General features: G+C 37.6%; 2 protein-coding genes across 2 annotated transcripts in view; both read left to right on the forward strand.

The window, feature by feature from the left end:
• The window catches only part of LOC101009375 (caspase-1-like), a 40124-nt gene extending 19109 nt beyond the window's left edge, over window positions 1-21015 (forward strand). Inside the window, exons 11-14 of the mRNA XM_021926493.2 lie at window positions 13835-13900; window positions 17136-17297; window positions 17994-18174; window positions 20859-21015. The gene's annotated coding sequence lies outside the window, so the exon portion shown is untranslated. The remainder of the gene's footprint in view (window positions 1-13834; window positions 13901-17135; window positions 17298-17993; window positions 18175-20858) is intronic.
• Window positions 16342-21015, forward strand: CARD16 (caspase recruitment domain family member 16). The gene is made up of 5 exons (XM_017948913.2): window positions 16342-16390; window positions 17136-17297; window positions 17908-18174; window positions 19029-19091; window positions 20859-21015. Exons 1-4 carry the CDS (start codon window positions 16357-16359, stop codon window positions 19046-19048), a joined length of 483 nt encoding a protein of 160 aa, XP_017804402.2. The 5' UTR covers window positions 16342-16356; the 3' UTR covers window positions 19049-19091; window positions 20859-21015.
• Window positions 21016-21143: the final 128 nt, after the last annotated feature.

Below are 21143 nucleotides of genomic sequence, written 5' to 3' on the forward strand. Positions count from 1 at the left end.
AGGTGTAGAATTTTTAATACAAAAATTTGAAATTTGAAATCCTCTAAAATCCAAAACTGTGTGAGCGCCCACATGATATTCAAAGGAAATGCTATAGAATCATTTCAAATTTTAGGTTTTTGGATTAAGGATGCTAAACCAGTTAGTATAATGCAGATATTCCAAATATACAAAAATACCTGTAATTTGAAATACTTCTGGTAGCATGCATTTTGGATAAGGGATCATCAATCCATGATATAATATACAGAAAATACTGAAGTAATGCCTTTCTTCTTGTCAGTGTAGAGCACGTTGCTCTTCTCCCAAAGTTTTTCTTTTAGACCCTTGAGGGTCAGCTGATACTGACCTAGAAGTGGGCATAAGTCTATGAAGGCTGACTTTTAGATGTTTCTCGTCTTCACCTCAGCAGGGTAATGTTTTAAAATAGCATGTGGCCTTTCCTTTTAAGATTGTGTATGTTCCCATTGGTGGTATAACTTTATAACTCACATTTCTTTTAGCAAAATTCTCTTTCATGTTTTTCTTTTTCCCGGAGGGAAACCAAGAGTTTCTTCATTCTGTAATGGATTTTGGAATTATGTCTTTTTCATAATAATCTTTTTCAACATTTTAATAAATCTGGTATAAAAATAAAAACGCATCATCAGTTTTCTTCCACACTGGAGAAATGAGGTTGGAAATCAGAGGGAATGTTGAATTTAGAATGTTAGACTTCATTTATGAGACCTGAACTGGCCATTGGCACCATTTTTTCATTCAAAAAACCATTTTCTGTGCTTTCTGCTTTATGGGTGCAGATACAAATTACCATAGATACCCGACTTCAAAAAAGTTAGAGCTCAACAGGAGAGATGGGGAGAAGACAGACAGTTATGACAGCGACTGTGCAGTTTAATAAGGAACTTTTCTCAAATCCCACAGTTTACTACTGACATATCCATGAGCAGAACCTGCAGATTTCTACCCTTTGTTAAGGTATTTAAGAGAGAGAAAGTAAATTTTTTATTAACTCTAGACCCTCAGTAGTTCACGGACTCCTTGAAAAGGTAAGACGGCCAGGCCATCAAAAATGAAGCACTTGGCTGATGGTGCATGACACCCTGAAGAAACTCTAGGATGCATGGTGTGCACAGTGAAATCCCTGCATGGTGCAGAGAAAACGAGTTTGGGGTGAAATCATTCACTCAGGGATGTTAAGATTTAGGGAGGATTGGAAGAACTACCGTTTCACTTGCAAATATGAGCCTTTTCTAATCTCTAACCTATTAAATCAAAGTGAATATTTGACCTTTTAAAAACCATCATAGTTGAACAAATTCATTACTTTTTTTTTTTTTTTTTTTTGCCTTTTATTAACTGTTGGTCTGGGCATGTGTTTTCGGTGTTCTCATGCATCTTCTACTACAACCTGAGACTATATCTGTGATCAATCTTTGCTCAGAGAATATCAACAAGCAGAAGTGAATTGTCAACCTCAGTAGAAATGAACTGTTAAGGCAATCTTAGGCAGTGGAAGGAAAGCATTCCTGGGAGTAAAGAGATTCCTTCAGAAAGATCTCCAATCAAAGGGTAAGATGACAGGGAGATGTGGAGGGGAAGACACCATCATAATTCCTCAGCATAGTTTAAACAGAAAATACATTTACTGAATAGATGATCATTTCCTCATTTCTTTTTTGTTGTTGTTCTTGGTTTTGTTAAATATCAGTTGGTTACAGGTGTGTGGTATTCTTTTGGAGTTCTCTATTCTGTTCCATTGGTCTATGTTTCCGTTTTTTTGTACCACTACCATGCTGTGGGGTTACTGTAGACTTGAGTAGCTTGAAGTCCAGGAATGTGGTGACTGCATCTTTGTGAAAAGCAGTTTGGGGATTTACCAAAGAACTAAAAACAGAACTACCATGCGATCAAGCAATCCCATTACTGGCTAAATTCCCAAAGAAAAATGTACTGTACTATCAATAAGACACATGCTTTCAGATGTTTGTTATAGCACTGTCCACCACAGCAAAATCATAGAATCAACCCAGGTACCCATCAGTAGTGGATTGGACTTTAAAAAATTGAATTGTGTTACATATCTGCCAAGTACATAGACATATAAATGCAAATCTTGTTCTTTGCAGCAACATGGATGCAACTGGAGCCCATTACCCTAAGCAAAACCAATTTTCACACTACTTGCAGGCCAACTGTCTTATACACAGAAGCTGAAAAAGCCTAAGAGTTGCAGTCCTGAGCTACTTAGACATTTGGTATTCCAGCAGGGCATATTGCTGCTTTGGCTTCATTCTCCTCATTGGAAAAAGAAAAAGTTGGAATAGACAGAAACACATAAACAGAAAACCAAGTACCACATGATCTGACCTATAAGTGGTAGCTAAATAGTAGGCATACATGGACATAAAGATGGAAATAATAGACACAGGGAGCTACTAGAGGAAGGAGTGAAGGAGGAGGGCAAGAGCTGAAAAACTACATACTGGGTGCTATTCTCACTACCTAGGTGAAGGATTAAATCATACCCCAAACCTCAGCATCACATAATATACTCTTTTAACACACCGGCATGTGTATCTCTGAATCTAAAAATAACAATGGAAATGAAAAAAACAAACAAACAATGAAATATAAACTATTTGGTTAATTCTTATGGGAAAATGCAAGGAGCCTAGTTAAATTTTACTCATTCAGGACATGTGTTTTAGAAAAGCTGAGATAGAAAAGCCAACTGATCAGGAGAAGAAAAGGATGAATAGAAGAAGGTTTGGGGGCCACGAAAAGAGAAAAGAAAAGGGGAAACCAGGCTGAGGTGTCAACCCACTGAAAGATGTTTTGCCATTTGCACTTTTTCCCCCAAGGGAAGAAACTAGAATTCAGGACTAGAAAAGCCAATTTGCTGACTACAGGACACTTCCAGCCAATGAACCTGGAAGTTCTGAGCAGCAGCTTTACAATCTATAATTACATGCCCCCTCTCTGCCCAACAATAAGGAAATACCTGGTGACTTCTATTTCTGGGTCTGAGGCACTTTCCGGTGCTGTGCGAAGAGACAGAGGCTGTTAACTACGGCTTGTGAGTCAGGCGTCTTTTTCTGAGTAGAAGCTGGGGAGTTAAGTCTTAGAAAACCCTTGATTTATTGCATGTGTGACAGGCAGACATACCAAAAGGGAAGTGAGCCAATAAGGTGTATGTTGAATCTTTGTCTTCTTGGTTGTGCACAGTTTGAATCACTGGACCTCGTATAGAGACACTGAAGGAGAGTATGTTCTCTAGATGTTTTCAAGTCAGAAAAAAGTTAATTCCTTTCTTTCAGCTTCCAGTAATCAAAGAGAGAGTAAAGAAAGAGTAAGTTATTTGTGTGAGAAAACTCCAGAAGTTTCTAAATGCACTCTGAAATCTTCTCTGCTCCCTCTTGATTTCAAATTCTGCTTCCTGGTTACATCAGGCATCCTCAAGCCTTTGTGCTCCAGATCACAAACCTTCTTCCCAGAATCAGATCTGATAGCCTTTGTGTTCTCAAGGTGTTGCTGTCTCTTGTCTGGAATTATATTTTTGGTGTGATTAAAGTGATTCCATTTATTCCCACCTTTCTATGTAGCCCTGGTACAAACAACTCTAATTTCTTGTTTTGTTATCATAGATTTTTTAACTGGCCTCCCACTCTCCAAAACTCAGCCCTCAAAACCAATTTTCACACTACTTGCAGGCCAACTGTCTTATACACAGAAGCTGAAAAAGCCAAAGAGTTGGAGTCCTGAGCTACTTAGACATTCCAGCAGGGCATATTGCTTCTTTGGCTTCATTCTCCTCATTGGAAAAAGAAAAAGTTGGAATAGATCCGTGGTTTCCAAACCTTATAACATATGGGAATAATCCATAGACATATAAAGAAATCAGGTGACTACCCTTTTCTGACCCTGAATAGCTCAATCTTGAATAGACTATAGAAATTTATTAACTTCTAAAGATGTGCAGATAACTCTTATGAAACTAGTTTGGCATTGGTTTTTCTGCAGGTTAACATTATCAGGAAAGTTGATCAGTTAACTCTCACTTCTCACATGCTAGAAATCTATTAATGTAATTTTCTTACTCAGGAACATTCAATGGCTCCCTATTGCCTTTTTAAAAATATATAAACTTTCAGATAGGTGTTTCTATCTTTCAAAATATACTTACATTTTTCCAGTAGTCCTTCTAAGGCATAATTTCAGGTTCCTAAGAAAAAAAGCAAATGTTTACTATATTTACTTCACCCATATTTTTTTCCTTATTCCTTTGATTCTCCCTGTAGTTTAATTATCTCAGGGTTTATCTCTTAACTCGCAACATTCAACTTAATCTCCTAAAATGCAGGAGTTGATTTTTTTTAATTTCTCTTCTTTATGATACTAATAAAGCATTTATCCAGGGAGGAGTAAGTCATATTCATAGCCATGGATATCTCTTTGGCTGGGAAGGCTGACTTCACTAGCCACTGGACTGGAGTCAGGAGATCATTAGATAATACTTAGGAGAAATCAAAAGGCACTAATAAAAAAAAAAAAAAGTAAAATGATTCAATAATTATAAACAATGATGTGCAGTTGGTCTTTGTTAACTAAAACTTCTGAAAAACAGTATCCTATATATAACATCTAAGGGCACTTCACCACTTTGTCTGGGACCAAAACTGTGGTCTTGATAAATTTTGTCCTCTAAATTATTCCATTCATTTTTGTTATCCTGAGAACTTCAATTCAGTGATTATTACAATAACGAAATATTATCCGTAACAACTTTAAAAAGATACTGTATGACAGGTATTTCATGAACTCTCTCTGAATGAATACTTGAAACCAGTCAATTAAGTTTTTGCTATTATTTCCATTTTATAGTTGAAGAAGATATCTAGAAAAGGATTACAAATTTTTCTTTTGGTCAAATGTCTTTTGAGAAGAGTGACTCTAACCTGACTCTCAAACTCAACACTCTAACTTTAAGTCAGTGTTCTACAAACCTCTTCAAACGGTGGCTTTGTCTCTGATCACTCCCACTTCATTACATACTGCATACTTTCACTTACAGTAGTATTCTTTCTAAAGCACAGCTCCGCTAGTTTCCTGGTTACATCAGGCACCATCAGGCCTTTGTGCTTCTTCCTGCAATGCTCCCTGCTGGGAGACCAGCCCCCAGTTTTCGAAGGGGAAAATTCCTACTAGCCCTTCAAGTCTCAGTGCCAAGCCCTCCGTCGTCTGGACAGCTATCTTCCACCTGAGACACACTTTGCTCATGCTTTTCTTAAGCATCTGCTCCATTTAAATTCTTATTTTTTTACAATTTTACTTATATGTATACCTATCTTTCCACTTGACTCTAAGCTTGAATGTGTAGGCACATGTTTTCAAAATGGTACCCCCACCACTAGCATAGTACCTTTCACAGACTAATGCTCACTAAGTATTTCTGAATAAATAGGAGAATGAATGTGCCTTCTCTCTGCTTGAAACTTTCAATGTGTGCTTACTGCCTGTTAAAAGAAATCAGACTTGCTTAGTTTTTATTAAGTATTCTTCAAGAGTGGGGCCATACTTAAATTTTATTCACTTGTTTCTACATTCACTCAGCTAGTGATTCAGTAGATAATTATTAGACTTCTCTTGAAGGCCAGAAGTAATGTAGGCCTAGTTTATGGCCACCTGTCCTCACAGAGCATAAAATCTAATGGTGGATGCTGAGAAGTAGGCCGAAAATCACAATTAAAGGTAAAAAAGTATGCTACCCTAAAGAGAAACAAGGTCACCTAAGGGCATGTACCTCTGACACTGTCTCCTTCCAGAGACTCAGAGAAGATTGCATGAAAAAGTGCCATCTAATGTTAGACTTGGAGGATAAACAGAAAGCAGTAGGAAAACAGGAAGGAATGAGAAGGTGGGGGCTGGAAATAGAGATCCCTAAGTAGGGGATTTCTAGAAATTAAAAGAAGGGCAGAATATTTAGAATGTAATGAGCAAGGTGGGGATAGTATCAGAAGATGAGGCTGAATAAGAAGGCCTAGGTTAGAATAAGCTGATTCTAGAGAGATTCCTATTTCATTAGACAACAGGTAAGACTCAAAATGAAATTTTTGTCTAAACTCCTGATTTCCACATTTTTTTTTTGTGTTGTACTGCCTGGCTAATAGACACTCTCTCTGGGCAGCAATCTGCACTATAATTTTTTTTTTTTTTTTTTTGAGATGGAGTCTTGCTCTGTCGTCCAGGCTGGAGTGCAGTGGCATGATCTCCGCTCACTGCAAGCTCTGCCTCCCAGGTTCACGCCATTCTCCTGCCTCAGGCTCCCGAGTAGCTGGGACTACAGGCGCCCGCCACCATGCCCGGCTAATTTTTTGTATTTTTGGTAGAGACGGGGTTTCACCATGTTAGCCAGGATGATCTCGATCTGCTGACTCCGTGATCTGCCCTCCTCGGCCTCCCAAAGTGCTGGGATTACAGGCATGAGCCACTGCACCCAGCCAAAATTATCTTGTTTCTCTCTTTTTGAAGTTGATATTTTTTAAATAGTATAAATATAATCATAACATGGAAGGCAAACAACCTCTGCTATATTCATTCTTACTGGAGCCAATGACATCTCTCAGTTTTTATGAAATTTGATTTGAACCTGAATATAAGAAATGTTTAAGTAGATGCAGAAGAAAAAGAATAAAAAAGGGAGTAGGAATTATTCCAGTTTCCTTAAGATTCTTGAGTAATCATTCCAGATATGTCCTGGTTCTGGCTCTGGGCTCTAGAGAGAGGAAGGCAGTGTCTTTTGATAGAGGTTAGGGAGGATGGTAGCTACATGAGGTTCTAAAAAACAAAATTGTGAGGCATATGGAGATTGAAAAGAGACTCGGGTAATCAAAGTGACTTCAACTCCATCTCCTGCAGATAGATCCAATAAAAAAAGAAAGGGCCGCAGACACCTGGCTCTCATTATATGCAATACAAAGTTTGATCATCTGACTCCAAGGAATGGGGCTCACTTTGACATCATGGGCATGAAGGAGCTATTTCAGGACCTGGGCTACCTCTGCCCCATACCTGATATTAGATATGTGATTATATGTGTAATTAACTTAGCTACAGAGTTTTATCAGTGAGGGGAGTTAATCCTAGCAACTTTGTATTATAGTAAGAACTATATGACATGATATATGTAGAAAACTAACCATAGTTCTGTTCATACTTAAATTGCTCAATAAAGATAATGACAAGAATGATAGTGGTGATGATAATGATACAAATTGGTTGACCATGAAATAGGAGGAGCCAGGGACTTGACTGTAAGTATTATTTGGAAAGTATTTCCAAAAGTAGAAGTAAGGGAGTGGGGAAGGGAGATGAAAGGAAGATAATATTCCTTAAAAATGCAATAATGAATTCATCACTGCTCTGAGAAACTGGGTTCCAATCTTTCTTCAGGACCCTCTACAATTACGTAGATTCTACCTTACTAGAAGATGGGGAATTAGAGACATTCATCAACTGACTAATGCCATTCATTGGTTGAAATTAGCCCCCAGGAGCAGGTCCTCCCTCTCCCAAAATTCTGGACCCACATCTGCACGGCTAAACAGCCCTCAGTCCTTTGATGAACATCTCCCATCTTCAAAGCAGAAAGAACCTAAGGCACAGTAGCTTGATGTGTGAAAACAACCACATGAGGGGGAGTCCCCACTGTAGCAGCACTAAAGTCAGGCAGGCTGAAGTGGTGTGTCATGTAATGACAATGATTTTTCTCAGTTCCATCGTGAAAATTAACATCACATACTACATTGTTTATGAAACTTATGTTGCATTATTTATCCCTTAAATTTCCTTTCCTTTCTTAATAAATATCGTTGTTGCATCCTTTTACCCTCCTCCCTTGAAATAGATGCATTTACTCACTGTTTTGAAATCCTTGTGGAAAAATGCTGTTGCTTTTCCTTATGAAAAATTTTCTCTTATGTAACTGAGATAATAGGTAACATTACATTTGTGCTGTTCAATAGATACTATTGGTTTTCAGACATTAAATTTAATCCAACAGTTTCTCCAAGGCAAGTAGTTGACAGATAGGGAAATGAGACTCGAAGTGAATTATCATACAAATCATTACATCAGTGTAAATTGGTGAGGCTAATAATAATTTTTAATGACAACATTAAGAAGATCTACTGACTCCACAGTCTGACCTCAGGTCTCCCAGACAGAGGCCACAAATACAAACACCATATAGGCTTGACAGAGAACATACATCAAGTTAATCAGGTTAGGTGAACACAGGAAAAATCAGAAGGCATCATGAATGCATCATCATGGACTCAGTACCAGGCAACTCTTTCCATGTTGAAATTCAAGCAACAGAGGTCTGGAATCCAATTCTTTATTTGAAATCTTACAATTTTTCACCTCTGATAATTCAATGTCAAGGTAAATCACATCTGAGAGAGCCAAGGAAATATCACTGGGCTCATGATGGATTCTGTGGGTCATCAGTTTTTACTTCTGTTCTAGCATGTGCGGTTGTTTTTCCATTATCAGATTATAGATCCATGAGGTGTGATTTCTCCTCATTCCATTGGTGAAGTCATCAATCTCTCTGAGAATCTGTTTTCTCATCTGCAAAATGGAACTAATAATACCTGCATTCATTTCCTAGGGCTGCCTGTTTAATCACCACAAACAGGAAGGTTAACGTGGAAATGCATTCTCTCACAGTTCTGGAGGCGAGAAATCTGAAATCACAGTGTCAGTAGAATAGGGCCATGGCTGCCATCCTCACTACTGGTTGTCTCAATCAATCTTGGTGTTCCTTGCTTGCAGCTACATTACTCTATTCTCTGCTTTTATCATTATATTGCTGCCTTCCCTTTGTGAGTCTGTGTCTTTATATGTTGCTCTTCCTCTCTGTCTTTGCTCCAGAGCCTCTTTTCTTTGGTATAAACATGAGTTGTTCCGGATGATGGCCCTACACTAATCCAAACTAAGCACATTGTAATGGATTATATTTGCAAGGACCCTATTTCCTAATAAGAGCACATTCTGAATTACGGAGGGGGTAGGCCTTCAATATGTTTTTATGGGACACAATTCAACTCATCACAATGCTGAACTCAGAGGGCTCTTAGAAAGCAGTTATTCTTTAAACTTATTCTATTACAGATATGTTGTGCTTCTTCAATCAGTGGACACATATTTTTCCCCATGTTTGAAAAATTTGCTTTAAATATTTTGTCTTTTCTATTCTCTCTCATCTGTCTTTCTGGTAATTTGATCAGCTATATCTCAGAATTTCTCATTCCATCCTTCCTACCTCTGAAGTCCTCTCAAATTTTTCAGCCTTTCATTTCTGTTTTTATTTTGCAATCTAGATAAATTAATATTAACCCATAAACAACAAGGATCTGAAACGCTTTGGTCTGCTTGTATGTGCATTTTATATAAATAAACATTTGGAAAAATTTAGGGGATTTGCTACAATTTGAAGAAAATCACAAATCATCTATACTAGAAATACAGAAAAATTAAGTTAGGTATGTAAAAAATGCACAAAATTTATGGACATGTTAGTCTATTTTATCATTTACTACTATATTATAAAATATACACAAATCTATTACAGAAAGTTAAAGTTTATCAAACTTTATGCACTCATAGATAATACATAGTACCACTTGGAATGAGAGAAATGTAAACAAATATAAAGATGCAGTATTATATCCTAACTGCACAAAATTAACCATGCATACTGCACTCTTGTATTTTCATAGCCATTTCCTGTTGCTATTTCAGTGAACTCAAGTTTTGTATCTGCTTAAAATGCCATGTGACACTCATTATCCCTACATCAGCAGTTTGTATCTCCTGTAAATTTCATATTGCTATAAAAAGCAATATCCTTGGGTTTTTAATGTACTTTTCATTGCATTTACTGCAATACCATAGTTCTTGAATAACAGCAGGGGGTCCATACAACATGCCAATACTGATGGTGTAATGTTTCCAAGAAGCAATGTCATGACATTACAAGAAAAAGTAGAATTGTTTGATATGTACTGTAGTTGAGGTCTGGATTTGTCACTGCTCACCATTTCAAGATAAATGAATACAAAATGAGGACCAATGTAAAAAAATAAAAGGAGATAATAAAGCTAACCCTGCACTGTCTGCCAGAGCTAAAACCTTGCACTATTGTGAAACAATTTTTAATATTGTTTTGAAATTGAAGCATGTATGTGGTGGCAGAATTTTCACAGATGAGAGAGAATAGAAAAGAAAGGTATATTTATAGACTCTAATATGATTCCAGAAAAAATGAAGTCATTGTATACAACTTAAAGCAAAAGAAAGGGGAAGGATGTAAAGGTGGATGCTTTAATGATAGTCAAGGATGGTTTGATAATTTAAAGCATTTTTGCATTAAAAATGTCAAGATATCAGGAGATGCAGCTTTTGGTTATCAAGAGGCAGCAAATTAGTTCCCAGAAACTATTAAGAAAATCATTGAAGAGAAACTATACTACCAGAACAGGTTTTGAATACAGATGACTGTTCTAGTCCAGGAAAAAAAAAAAAAAAAAGATGCCAAAAAGGCCATTTATTAGTAAAAAATAGAAGCAAGCACCAAGATTTAAAACAGAAAAGGACAAGCTAATTCTACTGTTTTGTGGAAATGCAGTCGGGTTTATCATCAGGACTGCTCTGAGCTATAAAGCTACTAACCCCTGAGCCTGGAACAGAAATGGTGAACACCAGTTGCCAGTGTTTTGGTTGGACAAGAATGCCTGTGCAATGGAGCACTTTTTCTCTATTGATTCCATTGATGGTTTGTCCGTGAAGTCAGGAAATATTTTGCCAATAAGGGACTGGCATTCATGATTCTTTTGATGTTGGACAATGCCCCTCGCTACCCAAAACCTCACGAGTTCAATATGCAAAAGATCAAAGTGGTCTACTCACCACCATATGAAACATCTCTAATTCAGCCTCTGAATCAGGAGGTAAGAAGGAGCTTTAATGCTCATTACACACATTACTCTGTGAAAAGATTTGTGAATGCCAAGGAAGAGACCATCGATAGAAATCACATCACGAAAGTCTGGAAGGGCTACACCACTGAAAATGACATCACTGATATTAAAAAATTAAAAGCTGCGATTTTGGGTGCAGTGGTACGGGCCTATGATCCCAGTTACTAAAGAGGCTGAGGTGGGAGGATAGCTTCAGTCCAGGAGCTTAAGGCCAACCTAGGCAACATAACATGCCCCCCATAAATTTCTGCTAGAGAAAACTGTTTCCAGAAGTTGTCCATGACTTCACCAGGGTTTATGAAAAAGCCAATCAAGAAAATAATGAAAGAGATTGTGGATATTGCAAGAAAACGTGAATAACTTTAAGATATGGATCTTATACAAATTCAACAGCGAATTGCACATTAGAGAAATTAACAGAAGAGAACTTGATAGAGATGTGTGCTTCTGAACCAGTTCCAAATGATGAGGAAGAAGATGTAGAAGAAGCAGTGCCAGAGCACAAATTGGCATTATAGTTTGGCAGAAAGATTCTGATTATTCAAAGCAGCTTTTGACCTGTTTTACAGCAAAGACCGTTCTATGATATAAGCACTGAAACTAAGGGAAATGGTGAAAGACAGATTCGTACTGTCTGGAAAACATTTTAGGGAAATGGAAAAGCAAAAATGTTAGACAGAAATAACTATGCATTTCCACAAAGATACACGCAGTTTGCCTGCTTCTCTTCTATCCTGTTCCACCTCTTCTTCTTCCACCTCTGCCACCCATGAGACTGCAAGACTAAGCCATCGCTTCCTCCTTCTCTTCAGCTTACTCAATGTGAAGATGATGAGGATGAAGACCTTATGATGATCCACTCTCACTGAGTCAATAGTAGATATATTTTCTCTTCCTCATGATTCTCTTAACAACTTTTTTTACTTTAGATTACTTTATATTACAGTATATAACACATGTAAATTAGAAAATATTTGTTAATCAGTGGTTTTTGTTACTAGTAAGGCTTCCCTTCAATAGCAGGCCATTAAAAGTTAAGTTTGGGGGGAGTCAAAAGTTATACGCAGATTTTTTTTCTTTTTTGAGACAGAGTCTTGCTTTGTTGCCCAGGCTGGAGTGCAGTGGTGCAATCTCTGCTCACAGCAAGCTCCGCCTCCTGGGTTCACACCTTTCTCCTGCCTGAGCCTCCCAAGCAGTTGGGACTACAGTCACCTGCCAACATGACTGCCTAATTTTTTTGTGTTTTTAGTAGAGACGGGGTTTCACCGTCTTAGCCAATATGGTCTCAATTTCCTGACCTTGTGATCCGCCGGCCTCAGCCTCCCAAAGTGCTGGGATTACAGGCGTGAGCCACCGTGCCCGGTCGCAGATTTGCAACAGTATATGCGGGTCAGCACCTCTAAGTATTTCATTGTTGAAAGGTCAACTGTACATCTCTGTATCTTCCACCTTATATACATTTTCGCAGATTTGTGTGTCTGCCTTTTAATCTGTCCATTATTAAATATAACTAATTTTTCTATTTATACATGCTCTATTTTTACTGTTTCTCAAATTATTGCTTATTGTAGAATAATTACTTTTTGCTCCCTTTACTTACATCCTTCTATATTTGATATAGAATGATTTCATTCTACATTTGATATTTGATTGGTCCAACATCTCAATGTCCTTCAAGATCTAAATTTACAGCCTCTTTTTTTCTGCTGATATGTCCTTATAGTGGCTTGCTTTCTAGTGTATTTTTATACTTCATCTCTCAGTCTAGTTTTTATTTTGAGTGGATTGAAGGAGAAGAATGGCTTCTGTTTCTGCTGCTAGGCAACACACCACATCCAAGACCATGTCTATCCCTCCTTAGATATTTGAGTCTATCTGGCTCCAAGATGAGACTTTCTAACTTGTAGAGGTTCCATGGTTCCGTTATTTTCTATCCTGTTGGTATAGAAATCTGACACAAGGAGACCACACCCCTTCTGGCCACCTTCCTGTCCGTGCAAGCTTTTTACTGCTTCATCCTAGTTCCTTGCTACTCTTGTGCAAATTCTTTCTATAGTCAGCACCAACTCCCAGACTTTCTTATCCCTTCTCCTGTCCCCAACACTCAGTCCACTCATGACCCAGCTCCTGGTTCATGTGGGACCAGCAATGCCTCCAAGAACATGTCCTATTAAATTCTGGATGTGGTGGTGCATGGAGTCTCAAGGGGGAGGCTCAGGATGAGATTTTGATTTCATAATCTGGGGTTATTCCAAGTACCAATATTTTTAAATGGTTTGACTGGTGGAACCAATATAGATGAAGTATCTATTACAGGGCCTGGGCCTTGTGAAGCACTCAATATGAAATAGTTACTTTACAAGCATGTTAACATGACTCTCCTACCTAGGAAGCTGCAATGGTTTCCTATTGCCCATCTCATCAGTTTAAATACTTTAGTGAGGCTGCTATAAATTATCATTGTCTAGATGCATTTAACTCAGAATTTATTTCCCACTGACACAAACAAGCACCTTTTATCTGCTTATCTACTTCAGATTTCCCAGTGGAGTGCCCAGCTGAAGAGCAGCACATCATATAGAGCAAGTAATGAGTGAGGTGGTGGGCTGGCTTCTCAGCCAGTTCTTCAACTTGTGCTTACTAAGGCATTGAAATGATTTTTTAACCTGATCTTCCTATCATAAAATGAAATTAATGCTTATTCAACATACTGAAGTAAAGCATATGAAAAATTTAGAAGTACTTAACCAAAAAGTACATTTTTACATGACCTTGCTTCTGCTCTATAGGTTACGACTACCATAAATGAGAGATACTGTGGCATGATCTCTACACCTGCCATTACATCCTAGAAGGTAAGAATGATTAGGAGGTCCCTTCTATACATGAGAACACAGGGGCTGAGAGATGTTAAATAACTTGTCCAAAATCTAATAGCTCATAAACAGAAGTTAACCTCAGAACTATTAGATATCCAAGTCCACACTGATAAGCTGTGCAGAAAAGAGGAAGATTTTAGATAAAGAAAACACAAAACAACATGTTATAGTTGATCAGTGCTCTAAGTTGTATCACTCAAAATGTGCTGATAGTCCAAAACTATAAATAAGAAGAGGAGTTGGATAAGATGAAAGAGTATATGATGTTCTAAGGTTTGGAAATGGGATGGCCAAAATCCAAGCACAGGAATTTTCTGTCTTCTGTGGCAGAGATTCTTATAGTATCTACTCTGTCATGTAAAATAATATTGTTTCACACACTTCACACTGATAGAAGGATTTTTAAATCAATACGCACATTTTAAATATTACTTATAGTAGAATTGCTACGTTCGTTTATTTTAAGATAATTTTCCTTACGTAATGCTATTTTCTGGATACATATTTCAGTCAATAAATTGGTTCCTGTAAGTTATCTCCCCTCTGTCTACCTATTGCCATCCAATGTGGGTGGCAGGTGATTACAGTTCAGTCACTATAAGAAGTGCTTCCTCTTACCAGAACTACGACTAATTTGTGGAGGCTTGAGTGTGTCCTAAAATCAAGAAATAAAATCAAGAAAATCAAGAAAACCAAGAAAAAATTTTTTTTTTCCAAATCAGTCTATTATTACTACCACTGACCTTTATCATTTCAAATTTTAATGTTATTTTAGTATAATTTACATCAAAGAAAATGTACCCTTTTAAGAATATAAACTGATTATTAATTATATGAGGATATTTAGTATAATATCCCATTTAATAGACAAAGCAATATTGTCACCCCAAAAAGTTTTGTCATGCCCTTTGTTCTCAATTTCCTTCCATTTCCTCCTCTGATAAGTAGTGATTGAATTTCTACAACTATACATTAGTTTTTTCTAATCTAGAACTTTATATAATTGAAATCACAGGGTATGTTTTCCTTCCTATATGGCTTCTTTCACTCATAATGAAAGTATAAGTTTTCCATCCATGTTATTGCATATATTAGTAATTTTTTCCCTTTTATGACTGAATAGTATTTCAGTGTATGTGTCTAGCACAAATTGTTTACTTATGCTCCTAAATTGGATATTGAGTTGTTTCCAGTTTTTGACATCTTTCTTTTTGAGGAAATAGGGGGCCTTGCACTCTCATGGCTCAATGTTTACATTCCCAGGACACTAGACTCAAGGTTCATGATTCTACATCCCCATATATATGGTCTAATCATTGTTTCTGTGTCCTGGATGTCACTTTGGCATGCTTCAACTCAGTGGTTCTTGGCTCTGACTGGTGGGGAGAAACCCTCGTGTGAAACCCTTAAGTAGCAGAGAAAACAAATGAGTCAGTATATAAATTTAAAAGCAAATAAACTAAAGAGAAGTGGTGCACAGACAATGTCTGCTTTCTTCCATGTTACAATTCCTTCCAGTGGCAAGGAGCCCAAGATTTTGTTGCAATCAGATTAGGTCATTGGCAGAGTAAAGATACAAACACCATGAAGAACACCTTAGATTAAAAGCCATGTCATTGTCTTCCTACACAGTCGGTTCTACTTAACCAATGACATTTAAGTCTTAGCCTAGAGCACAGGAAGTAAAACTGGTAGCCCACATGTCAAACCATAAATATTTTTGTAAATCTGGTCGTTATCCTCCAAAGATAATAACATAACAGCCCAAGAAAATTTTCGGTAAAAAAAATGATGAATGAAATGTACCGTGTGCATTTTGCTATTCCATCTTCCATCAAGTTTATTCATGAAATAAATTAGCCACATTGAGTTTATTTCTGGGATAATCAATTGAGCATGTACTGATAAAGGCAGAGACCTCTTCTGGCCTTCCCTGGCTACCTCTGTGTACAATTTTCATGAGTCCTGCAATACTTCATCTCCCACTTCTCCAATTAATTTCTTATTCTTCTCATTGCTTGGCATATTTTATCATTCTAAATATTCCAGTTACATATTACATACCAGGTTTCATGTTTATCTTTCCCTCTTGAATGTGAGAGCAAGGGGGAAAGGATCATAATATGTTTTGACTGAACCCGTGACACCGAGAACCATGTTGTCCACATATATTTGCTAAATGAATGACTGGAGGCACTGCGTGAGGATTCTAACAAAAGATAAACTTAGCTAGATAATCTGCAAATAATCATCCTTGATTATTTTTCTAAACTGAAATATTTGTATTAATTATAGTAATATCCCTCATTATCTGCTTACCATTTGCCTGGCAATGTTCCATTCATTTTTCACATTTTATCTCAATGCTGCTCAAAACTGTGTAGATATGTATATGTACTATTAACAATATTATTTTACAGACAGAGGAACCAATGTATAAAGAATTTCAATATCTTGCCCAGGAAGGTGAGTTTAACATGTTAGGTTCGACATTCTGAGTTCAGAGTCTATGCTTTGGGCCTCTATGATGCAATGTCCTTCAAAAGAAAGACATCCAAGATGAGTGAGTGACTCATGGCTCATGCCTGTAATCCCTGCTCTTTGGAAGGCCAAGATGGGTGGATCACTTGAGTGCTGGAATTCAAAATCAGCCAAGGAAACATAGGGAGAGTCCATCTCAACAAAAAATACAAAAATTAACCAGCCCTGATGGCACTTGCCTGTAGTTTTTAACTACTCAGGAAACTGAAGTGGGAGAATCATCCTAGCCTAGGGAGGTAGAGGCTGCAGTGAGCCATGGGCATGCCACTGCACTCCAGTCTGGGCAACAGAGTGACACTATGTATGAGAAAACAAAACAAAACAAAAAGCCATCAGGAAAGGAAGAACATTAAATAAGAAAGACTTTAATTTTGGTGAAAAATGTTTACATTTCTTAAAGCAAAATTGCTTCACCGGAACATATATTTCCCACAAGCTTTCCCCAAAGCTGTGAGATGCAGTCAAGGGAACAGTGGTTCACATTCTGCAAAGGTTGTGTTAATTTTTTTCCGTCAAGTTTTCGAATGAACGGGAAACTCTTCACTGTGTGAATTTAACTGTACACATACTTTCTCAATCCTGTCTTAATCTCTAAGCCCCATTCTCCTCCTACCCTGATCTATCCAGGGGCTGGGAAAAAAAATTCCCATTGATACACTCTCTGATGCAGGCTACAATTCTGATTCTTTCTCTGGGAAGAAAAATAAAGATATGCATATGCATGTGCAGTGGGTGTTTTCCAGTATGTGCACACACCCTGCCAAAAAGGAAGGCGAAGCATACTTTCAGTTTCAGCCCACACAAGAAGGGCAGGAGAGAAGAGCCATGGCCGGTGAGTCTTTTACTGTTCCAAGAACAGGTCGCTGGGAAGAAAGAGTTTTGGAAGGTGCTGGCTCTTCTGGAAGCCATAATTAGTATCTGTGGAAGTTTAGGTGAGCAGAAGTGAGGAAAAGATGGGAGAGGGAGGAGAGGGAGGAGAGAAGGAACTAGAAGATTCTTGCAGCCTTTAGAAAGGAAAGGCAAGCCCAGAAAGGAACTGAGGCTTTAGGGGCAGCCTGCTGTCATTTTGCAATCTAAATTAAACTCTTACTTACATGTTGAAAGTCTGACAGAGGGTACAGAATTGGCACAGGAGGAGTACTAGCAGCAGTGGTTCCTAAATGAAATGGGCTATTTCTGCTTCATTACTTTATTATTCAGAGTTAAATAAACAAGGGACATAAGAGGATGATCTTCACTTTCCAGGGACTAATGTGGAAATGGTAAACTCAGTCTTCAGGCCACTCCATGCACATGTAGGGAGACTACTGAGGGAAACAAGTAGGACAGCGATACAGTAAGAAGATGGATTACCCAACTGTGAGGAGGGGGACATTTCACTGTTACATGAGAGGAATATGAGGCTGTTTTCATGAAGTGAGAAATCTTTGTGCTCCAAACAGACAAGGTCCTGAAGGAGAAGAGAAAGCTGTTTATCCATTCTATGGGTGAAGGTACAATAAATGGTTTACTGGATGAATTATTACAGACAAGGGTGCTGAACCAGGAAGAGATGGAGAAAATAAAACGTGAAAATCCTACAGTTATGGATAAGACCCGAGCTGTGATTGACTCTGTTATTCGCAAAGGGGCACAGGCATCCCAAATTTTCATTACATACATTTGTGAAGAAGACGGGTACCTGGCAGGGACGCTGGGACTTTCAGCAGGTAAGGGTCAGTGACTCACACTCAAGTTCACCTACGGCCTATCTTCATGCCTAACATTTGATTTCTTTACTAGTCATATTAACCTGCAGGATATCTTCTTGTCTCTGCCTTTCAGTCATATTTCTGTAGCAGGGGCCCTATTGCATGTCCCTTGACTCTCCTTTGATTCTTTTCCTTCAGCCTCAGTGGCCCTCTTCTGATTAAAGTTCATTTTCTGTTCTAAGTACGTGGTAGCTAATTTCCTAAAGGTCATGAGAACTATCTAAAAAGCTTCATACTATATGTTCCAGTGTTCCTGGCAAGGCACAATATTTATTGATTGATTTATTATTTTGTGTCCAGCATGTCCCTAGGCACTTATGTAGTTGTTTGACATGAGCTTTAGGGTCTGTATGCAAGTACTTTTTATAAATTCTTTTCAAAATTTTGTCCTCTGAGAAGAATAAAGTATATTTAAGTGATGATGATACATTCAGGGAATACATTCAATGATTACAGAAAAGTGAAGATTTCAACCGGACCCTTTCCTCCCATTGCCCCCTTGCATTTTCTTTTGAGTGAGATCACCCACTTGCCTGTTACCAGGCTGCAGATCATACTGGGAGGCCTGGACTTCCACCACCTGCAGCCCTCCTGAGGCCTGATACAGTGCTCAGGAAATGAGCTTGTCCATTCTTATAATCCCTTGGACCTACAACATGGTGAGGATCGGAGCTTTGGTGCCCCTGAACATCATTTACTGTCATTTAGTCAGGGTTGTGGGAGGAATTTGTAGTGAGGAGTGGCTTACGCATTGCTGTAAAGTTTTCCAGAGATGATAAGTGGCTGTTTCAATGTTCTTCATTTTTTTATAGGTCCGATACCTGGAAATTAGCTTAGTACACAAGACTCCCAAGGAGTACTTTCTTTCTTCCCAGGTAATGTTGTTTTTAAATGAAGAGCGTTCTTGAACCCCATCTTCCTTAACATTAATTCAGTAGAATGAGCCATGCTTGAAGGGGCTATGGAGAATTCCCACAGATTTATCATATAATTTTCTTTTTTGATCCATTCTGTTTTTGCAGAAGCTGTTTCCAAAGCTTTGGTACTCATATTTATACTAACAAATTCTGAATTTGTATCTCAAATTCTGATTACCCAAATAAGTACCAAACTACATTATTTAAGCCTACTGAAATATTCCCCAACATCTCCCAAAGACACCTTTATCTAAACAATATCAGAGCTGAACATGCCATTCTTCCCCACCCTGCTTCTCTTCCAGTTTTGTGTAACTTGGTTTTTGATGCCACCATCACCAGTTGTTCAAACCAGGAACCTGAAACTCATCTTGGCCCCTTTCCTCTCGTGCACCTCCAATATTCAAGCCATGGCCAAGTTTTATGCATTCTTCTCTCAAATTTGAAAATTTCTCTCCATTCTTACTTCTATTATTTTATTAAAGAACTCTTATTCCTTACGTGCCCCCCTTAAAATAAAAGAAACTTACATTTGAAACCAATTTAGAGGCTAGAAATGCACATTTTTGTCAAGTTCAGATACTACTCTACTGAATTTATTAAGGATGATTACCTGATGAATGTTTTCCTAAATGTTTCACAGCATGGGATACTCACTAAATAACCAAATACTGTATTCTCAAAAATAACTCAAATGCTTTTCTTCAGTTTTTTTCTATTGCTTTCACAAATCTTTACAAAGAAACCAAACATTTCTTCTACTAAATTATTATTTTATAGTTTTCTCCAACATAATCATTCTAATTAGTTCTTCTCCATGTCCACACACTTCATGCTGCCTTTGTTTGTCCGATTGTATAGCAGTTTTTCAAATTTGTTTGCAAAATTAAATATTATTATTTTGCCTTAATAGTTTCTAAAAGATCCTCTGGATATCTAGAACACTCAGTTCTATCTTGAAATGAAGATGACATTAATTTCTTTAACAAGTGCATCACACATTGTCAGATTGTGTTGATCTTGTGATGAAGTAAAAGCCTCAAAGATTTTCTCACATAAACTCTGTGAAAACATTTCCTCGTAGATTTGTGCAAGCAATGTTTAGTGCTATGAATCCATCTAGAGCACACCATGATTTTAGCATTCATCATTCTATTTTATATTTGTTCTAGTTTATGTATTCAATATTCTTGTCCTCCCATATGTATACATTGTAGGAGGAGATGCTGAAGGACGGGAAAAAGGATCATTAAAAAAATATTCCCTGTGTTTACCACTATGTCTATTAGGTAAATAAATAAAAGGATAAACACATCTTTTAAAAATTAATTAATGCTAATTAAGACTTGTTTCCATTAAATTTTATCCTAGGGTTTGAATGTTTTGAAAATAAATCATATTTTAACAGTTTTATATTACGGATTGACTGTTTCCTGAGTGCTTTATCATGCATGGCCTTGAAAAGCCTTCTCTCTATGTTTTTATCTAAAATGCTTGTAGAAATATTTATCCTCCAATATGAAAGTAGATACACCCTGTAATGCATACCTAGAAATCTCTGGCTTGAAATGTGCTCCATTAGCAGCAAACACACTCAACTGTGTTAATGATTAGATTAGGATTGTCCTCTAGGAATGTATTTCCTCTTTTGTAGCTTCATCCAGAGGTGAAACTATAAGAACAAAGAGGGATGCCACTGTTCATGGTGTTCCTTGTCTCTTGCAGCTCCTCAGGCAGTGCAGGACAACCCAGCTATGTCCACATCCTCAAGCCCAGAAGGCAGCATCAAGCTTTGCTTTCCAGAAGAACCTCAAAGGATATGGAAACAAAAGTCACAGAGGTGCCATGTTCAGAATACAATAATAAAGTGGAGTGAAAGATATACTTCAGGCAGTTCTGAAATTCAGTGGCTTTTTCTTTGAAGCAATTTTATTGAGCAGTTCTGGAGAATCATACTTCTGCTCCCCTTGCATAAAGGATTTCTATATCCTAGAATCCCAGGTTTATGTA

This window comes from Papio anubis, chromosome 12 (genome assembly GCF_008728515.1).
Source record: "Papio anubis isolate 15944 chromosome 12, Panubis1.0, whole genome shotgun sequence".
Taxonomy (NCBI): Eukaryota; Metazoa; Chordata; class Mammalia; order Primates; family Cercopithecidae; genus Papio; species Papio anubis.

Bases quoted from the DNA above. Each gene is read 5' to 3' on its own strand.
- CARD16 (XM_017948913.2), top strand. From the start codon at position 16,357: ATGTATAAAGAATTTCAATATCTTGCCCAGGAAG. The intron at 16,391-17,135 runs GTGAGTTTAACA...TCTCTGATGCAG, and splicing joins TCAATATCTTGCCCAGGAAG to GCTACAATTCTGATTCTTTC. The intron at 18,175-19,028 runs GTAAGGGTCAGT...ATTTTTTTATAG, and splicing joins GACGCTGGGACTTTCAGCAG to GTCCGATACCTGGAAATTAG.